Source organism: Gavialis gangeticus, unplaced genomic scaffold (assembly GCF_001723915.1).
Source record: "Gavialis gangeticus isolate Ggan-Ray unplaced genomic scaffold, GavGan_comp1, whole genome shotgun sequence".
Classification (NCBI taxonomy): domain Eukaryota; kingdom Metazoa; phylum Chordata; order Crocodylia; family Gavialidae; genus Gavialis; species Gavialis gangeticus.
In genome coordinates this window covers 39,818,369-39,825,709 of record NW_017729034.1, presented here as the reverse complement: position 1 = coordinate 39,825,709, position 7,341 = coordinate 39,818,369, and the positions used below count along the sequence as shown (strand labels likewise).

The 7,341-nt window shown below is 42.2% G+C and overlaps 1 protein-coding gene across 2 annotated transcripts in view; it reads right to left on the bottom strand.

The window, feature by feature from the left end:
• Window positions 1-720: 720 nt before the first annotated feature.
• Window positions 721-7,341, bottom strand: part of TFB2M (transcription factor B2, mitochondrial) — a 31,107-nt gene continuing 24,486 nt past the window's right edge. For both annotated transcript variants that reach the window (XM_019527290.1, XM_019527289.1), the window contains exons 6-8: window positions 7,033-7,095; window positions 5,840-5,988; window positions 721-1,856 (exon numbers count right to left, since the gene is read on the bottom strand). In XM_019527290.1, coding sequence (XP_019382835.1) covers window positions 1,664-1,856; window positions 5,840-5,988; window positions 7,033-7,095 — 405 coding nt within the window. In that variant the 3' untranslated portion in view covers window positions 721-1,663. The remainder of the gene's footprint in view (window positions 1,857-5,839; window positions 5,989-7,032; window positions 7,096-7,341) is intronic.

Sequence of the window (7,341 nt, the reverse complement as noted above, 5' to 3'; positions counted from 1 at the left end):
CAGGTTAGAGAACTGGGCAGAGAACAACAGGATGCAGTTCAACAAGGACAAGTGCAAGGTGCTGCACCTAGGGAAAGCATTTCTCTGTAGCATTCCTGTAATTGCTACAGAGGGGGTAGAAACCTCTCCCAGTCACTAGGAGAGGTACGAGAGGCACAACTCCCCAAACATGGACTGACAGCTAACGTTTTAAACATTCCTCTTTTCCATTTAGATATGCACAAGAAATGTCCTTGACATTGCCTCACTCCATAGACACAGAATTCCAGTAATCTCATCTCTCCCAAATGCAGAGGGGAAGGGAGGAGGCAGCTGAATACAGTACATTGGAGCAAAGAAGTTAGGGGGAGATTGTATTAAGGCAGGGATGTCCCACTTATTTGGCCCTGCAGGTCAGATGGAGACCACAGGAATCCTCAAGGACTAGATGATCTACCTCTGGCAGCAAGGCAGTGGTTTACTGGCATAGTTGCTGGAGCTGCTGCACAGATGGGGCTTTGGAATCCAGGGGCCAAACATTGACACTGATACTTATCCCCCACTTTTCCTCTGCCACCAAGTTTAATCACCAGTAACAACTAGAGACCCTGAATATGGTGGCAGGCATGTGGGGTGGTGGTGGAAGGCGTCAAGCTGCATCAGCGTTCACCCCCTGGAATCTGGAGCCATGCGAACGCAATGACTAGCAGCAATGTCTACAAGCTCCACAAGCCTCCATGCTACCAGCTGAACAGCTCTTTACTAAGGACACAGGCTAAGAAGTGCATTTTAAAATCAGCTGTGGATTTTTATCTATACACATATTACACATTTAAACAAATCACACAATGGAGAAGGATTATAGGGAGGAAACAATTTCTACAGTCTACAAAACAGTCAAGGGACCAGTGAAAAATGATGATGTAAACATACTGGCAAAGTTTCTATGCACCTATGCCTGATTGTGTATGGGTACTAGACACTGGCCAACATTTTGAATTTTCAAAAGAAAAAATAATGAATTCCCCCTCTTGAATCATACCTAAAGGAACACAGAATCTACATTAAAAGCAAGGTGTGTGCATGTGTGCGTACACACAACTAGTCCCAGTTGCCACATTGCTTGCTGCCATCCTCTTGTTCCGCATTAACCCTCATTCCTTTGTCCTATTATTTTCATGCAAGGTTAATTTTAGGCTGTAAATTCTTTTGGCCAGGGAGAAAGAAGACAGATCTTAAATTTGTAAAACCGGTAAAGACATTTTCGGTCACTGAGAAAATATTAACAATCAAGTCATCTGCTAACCAAATGCAAACTACAAAAAAAATATAATATTTGGTCTGTTACATTTTTATATGTAGAAAAAACAGCGTAAGTGACATCAGAGGCAGATTATGTTACATGGTGTTCACAAAAGCAGCAACCGTTGCCATTATGATGCTGGAGAAGATTCAGAGCTTGACTTTAGTCCCATCCTCACTAGAGAAATGACTGTCAATTCCATATTTCCATATTACGACATCAATGGACAGACTGTTGTGTTTCAAGTAAATATTCCTCTGGTTTGTGCACAAGACAACACTTACCCTTAACCAATGGGATTCTGAGATTGTGGAGGTTATTCTTGTCCTTTGTATCATCATGCACTCCCTGAATAAAGAACTTGTGACTTGATGAGCAGTCTTAGAATATCAAAGATCTGTTCACAGTCATTTTAAAGGTGTCATTATACAGCCAGCTTCTATCAAACTCTGGAGACTGTTCCAGAACTTCAAAAATGCCCCTGTACTCTTCTGGGTACAAATCGCCCGTTAAACTGTTTTCTGGTATTTCTAACTGCTCTAAAACTTTATGCCCATTGCCCAGGTTCCATGTGCTGAAACACAAAACAAAGTAAAAATCACAATGTGCAATTTCTATCAGTTAGAAACAAAAAAATATAAAACTCATGTCTGGGCTCACTTCATTCTTTCCCAGCTTCTAGATGTCAGTGACAACTCCCTGTGTGACCCCACTTGTTTCCTACGAATACTGAGACCAGAATCTCACTATTAAAAAACAGGTGCGTGTTCCCTCCACAGGGAATTAGCAACAGACGTGAAGATACTGCAATACCAGGCCCACACCAGGAAAGCCAAAGCAGCTCTAACACCCTTCCCTTGGTGCCAAAAACACTACATTTGATTTTAGCCAATAAGGCAAGGATCAGTTAATGTAGCCCATCTGAATAAAACACATGGTAATGCCTATTAAGCACAGTTCCTCCCCCACAACCACTGACTCTTTTCAAATTCATAGTGAGCTACAACACTGTATACATTTTGACTTCCTTTTCACTTCCATACCTGAACGGTGTCTTTCTTACCCATTTTCAATCATTCATTTCTTCACCCACCTTAAACGTCTGGCAGAAGTCGACAAACAGGGCCCCAAACAGTCCACCCAGAATCCCTGTCATCCCCTCTCAGCCTGCCACATACAATCACTGTGGCCCCACCCTCCATGAGGTGAAGCTGGACCAGGCTGCCCTGTGATTCATCTGCATATAAGTTTTTGGAGCACCCCAGGACTTGTGACAAGAACAGCCACTTTCAGTCATGAGTAGGAGAGTTAATGAGCACTTGGAATCTTTGTGGAGGGTGTCTGGAGTAGCAGTGCTCAGCTATGTTGTTTGAGTTGTGCGGTCACCATGGCTTGAAATACAGGCAACTCGGGGCCCAGCCCAATGAACTATGTAGCCCTTGGACTTGTATTAATATCATGCAGTTTATACTACATTTAAGTAGGTAATTGCTACAGTTGATCTTAGCCCAAACGAGGCTGGGAAAACCAAAAAAGTGTGTTTATGGAGTACCTGTGATAAAACTTGCAGGTTTCAAAAAAAGGGTAATGTATCAATCCTGGATGAATTAAGTGTTTGTTGCTATATGCAAATTGATACAACCATGTTTACTTTCAAGGTTATTGTTTTCAAATTTGTTCCTTACTTTTATGTGCTCAGGGTGAGCAGGGTCTGACAGTTAGGACAGAGAGAAGGGGCTGCCAGAGGAAAAAGTTAGGGGGAAGCACAGAGCAAAGGAGCTACCTGACCCCCAGATTCATTCTCTCTGCTGTAGCAGTGGAAGGGGGACAAATTCGAGGCAAACCTCAAATTCTGTACCTGGAAAATTCTAACAAATTAGTAACTTTTCCATATATATAGAATCAAATTATTGGGGGAATGTCTTATAATCACAGTATATCCTTGCAAAACTTCAACTTTCCATCACTGAGTACAGTTGTGCAAACAATGCTTGTAAGCCAGGTTTAGGAAAAAAAGGCATCTTTTTCTATTCTGACCACTCTGAACAGCTTATAGTTTTTTATCACAGGCCCTGGTTCTCATGGGGGACTTCAATCATTCTGACATATGTGGGGAGGGCAATACAGCAGTGTGCAAGCAATACATTGGTGTTGGTTGTAGCTATGTTGATCTAAGGACGTAGGCAGACGAGGTTCTTTGGGTAAATGTCAGTTCTTTTATTAGATCAACTAAATAGTTGGAAAAATTGTTCTTTGCAAGCTTTTGGGCACAAACACCCTACCTTTGGCAGATTCTCTCCAATGCCTGAAGAAGGATGTTTGTGCCTGAAAGTTTGCAAAGAACAATTTTTCCAGGCAATCCAGGAAGCTTTTGAAGAGTTTTGGGGACAGCTTTCTGGTGCAAGTGCTGGAGCAGCCAACCAGGGGCTATGCTCTTCCTGACCCACTGTTCACAAACAGAGAAGATATGGTGGTGAATGTACTAACAGATGACACCTTGGGCAGCAGCGACCACAAGTTGATTGAGTTCAGGATCCTGAGGAAAGGAAGGATGGAGAGCAGCAGAGTAAGGACCCTGGACTTCAGAAATGCAGACTTTGACTTGCTTAGGGAACTCATAGGCAGAATCCCCTGGGAAACCAGAGAAGTCCAGGAGAGCTGGCTGTTCTTTCAAGAAGCCTTACTGAGAGTGCAGGAACAAACCATCCTGATGTGAAGAAAGACTAGCAAGTATGGCAGAAGATCAGCTTGGCTTAGCAGGGAACTCTTCAGTGAACTAAATCACAAAAAAGGAGCTTGTAAGAAGAGGAAACTTGGATAAACAACTAGGGAGGAGTGTAAAAGTATTGCTCAGGCATGCAGGGATAACATCAGAAAGGCCAAAGCACAAGTGGAGTTGCAGCTAGCAAGGGATGTGAAGGGTTTCTACAAGTATGTCAGTAAAAAGAAGATCAGGGAAAATGTGGGTCCCTTATTGAATGGGGGAGGCAACCTAGTGTCAGAGGATACAGAAAAGGCTGAAGTACTTAACGCCTTTTTCACCTTAGTCTTCATAGGCAGGATCAGACTATTGCACCTGGCAGCATAGTTTGGGGGAGGAGGTGAGCAGTCAACAGTGGTGAAAAACAGGTTAGGAACTATTTAGAAAAGCTGGGTATATACAAGTCCATGGGGCCAAACTAGATGCACCCAGGGGTGCTGAGGAAGTTGACTGATGTGACTGCAGAGCTGCTGGCCATCATTTTTGAAAACTCATGGTGATCAGGAGAGGTCCCAGATAATTGGAAAAGAACAAACATAGTGCCCATATTTAATAAAGGGAAAAAGGAGGATCCAGGGAACTGCAGACTGGTCAGCCTCCACTCAGTCCCTGGAAAATCATGGAGCAGATCCTCAAGGAATTAATTTCTAAGCACTTGGAGAAGGTGATTAGGAACAGTCAGCATGGATTCACCAAGGGCAAGTCATGCCTGACTAACTTGACTCCCTTCTTTGATGAGAAGACTGGCTCTGTGGATGTGGAGAGACCAGCAGAGGTGGATGTGATTTTAGCAAGACTTTGGATACAGTCTCCCACTACATTCTTACAGGCAATCTAAGGAAGTATGGGCTGGATGAATGGACTGCAAGGTGGATAGAAAATTGTCTGGAGCATTGGGCTCAGAGGGTAGTAATCAATAACTCGAGGTCTACTTGACAGCCAGCATCAAGTGGAGTGCCACAGGGGTCAGTCCTGGGGCCAGTTTTGTTCAGTGTCTTCATCAACGACTTGGAAGATGGCATAGAGTGCACCCTCAGCAAGTCTGCAGATGACACCAAGCTGGGGGGAGTAATAGATATGCTGGAGGGTAGGGCTAGGATTCAGAGTGACCTAGACAAATCAGAGGATTGGGCCAAAATGAATCTCATAAGGTTCAACAAGGTCAAGTGCAAAGTCCTGCACTTAGGATGGAACAATCCCATGCACCAGTACAGGCTGGGGGCTGACTGGCTAAGCAGCAGCTCTGCAAAAAAGGACCTAGAGGTTACAGTGGACAGTAAGCTAAATATGAGCCAGCAGTGTGCCCTTGTTGCCAAGAAGGCTAAAGACATACTGGGCTACACTGGGAGGAGTGCTGCCAGCAGGTCAAAGGAAGTGACCTCTATTCCCCTCTATCTGGCGGTGACCACTCACAGACACCACTGGCAGCATAGACAGCATTTTTCGCAAGGGTTGCACCGCCAATCTCAAGGGGTGCACATGCACTTGTGTGCATCCTCTACACGTTGCCAATGCTCAGAGAGGTTGTAGACTCTCTAATTCTTGGAGGTTTTTAAGACCCAGCTAGTTACAAAGCCTTGGCTAGGTTGATCTAGTTGGGGACAGTCCTGGCTTAAGCAGGAGGTTGGATTAGATGACCTCCTGATGTCCCTTCCAACCCTAATTTTCTATGATTTTATGAATACTAAACTGAACTCAGAGAGCAAAGAAATATTCCATTATAAATGCTTCAATATTTTCCCTGTTACTTGTCTGGTATAAAAAAAATAGTAAATCCAATTCTTCCTTATACTTACTTTATTATATCAATTACTTTAGACTTCTGCTTAATAAGACAATGTTTTACCATCATGATAAAAGTTCCTGAAGTAGTATCTGTCATAGCACCTGTAAATAAATTCCTTCGGGGAGTCATTCGTACTAAACATAAATTGTCATTTGTTATCTGCAGAAGGAAAAAAAGAATTGAGCTAGTAAAATAAAGGTCACTATGAACCTTCAGTTGTCACTACAAGTACTGTTTTTCATTTATGTAGTGATTTCTGAAAGTAAAGCAACTCTAATTTAATAGAAAAAGTCTTGTCTGAAGGTGATGCTCACCTAGAAAGGGTTTGCAATAAAAGTAAAAAAAAAAAAAAAAAAAAAAAAAAAAAAAAAGAGAGAAACAGTAAAGGTCCCTAGAATAATTCACAGGCAGGGACCTCAAACTCATCTGGCCCACAGGGTGCAGCAGGGCCAGTCTCGCATGCAGTGCACATCCTGGGATAGCTCCACATGCAGCATGTACCAAATGGAACATGTAGGTCAACTCTGAGACCAGCAGGCAACACTGGGGCCAGATCCAACCTGTGGGCCTTATCTTTGACACTTCTAACCTAAGGATACATGGAATTTTTCATCACTTAACATTTAAAAATATATGCTACATCTCAAATAGAAATTTAGGCTAGATTCATAAAGTATTAGACAACGTTATATGATCAGTGCTTTGCAGGATATCAGACTAATACAGGGCCAGTTCCTTGTGGTCTTACAGCAGTTTAACTCATTTAAGTTATCTGCCTGACTATGGAAAATTGGAGCGTAACTTTTGCTAAGACTATCATGTAACCCAAGCATATGCAGTTTTTTTCCCTTTAAATCAAAGATTTTTTTGCACTAGCAGCAATGCATATATATAATTCAATGGATCTTTCCAATATCTAGTTCATAGACTTGCTGCATTTTCTCCCACCTAAGATAATGAAAAAGATGAGTTGTGTTCAGTTCCACTTTTATTTAGTCACAATTCTGTATTTGCCTTCTTATGTAGAACACATTGCTTATGAGTTTTCAGTAAATCAAAGCAACATTTAAAAAAAAACATTTCCAATGAAATGGGACTAGTAAATTTCCTTATTTAAGCTTGTAAAACTTCCCTAAAAATATCAGACTTTTTTGCATCTAAACTAAAATCTCTAAAGAAAAAAAGTCAAAGAATTAATCTTACCTGGCTCCCTGGTCTTGGCAATCTTCGAGTTTTTGAATTAGTTAAGAATGAGGACTGAGGCTCCTGGGGAGAAGAAAAAGCTTAACAGTTAAAGTATCTTGACAAGACTTCATAATTTATTTTTAATAGACATGGACCAATGCATCGGTCCCATAACGTATCAGCACCAATATAAGGAAAATTAACATCATCGGCATTTTTTTAGCTGATGTGGCTGATAATGTTACAGATAGATGCCCCACGCACATGTGCAGCTGCAGCTGCAGCGTAGCACACAGGCGGCTAGGAGTGCAGCCGAGCAGCATCTGG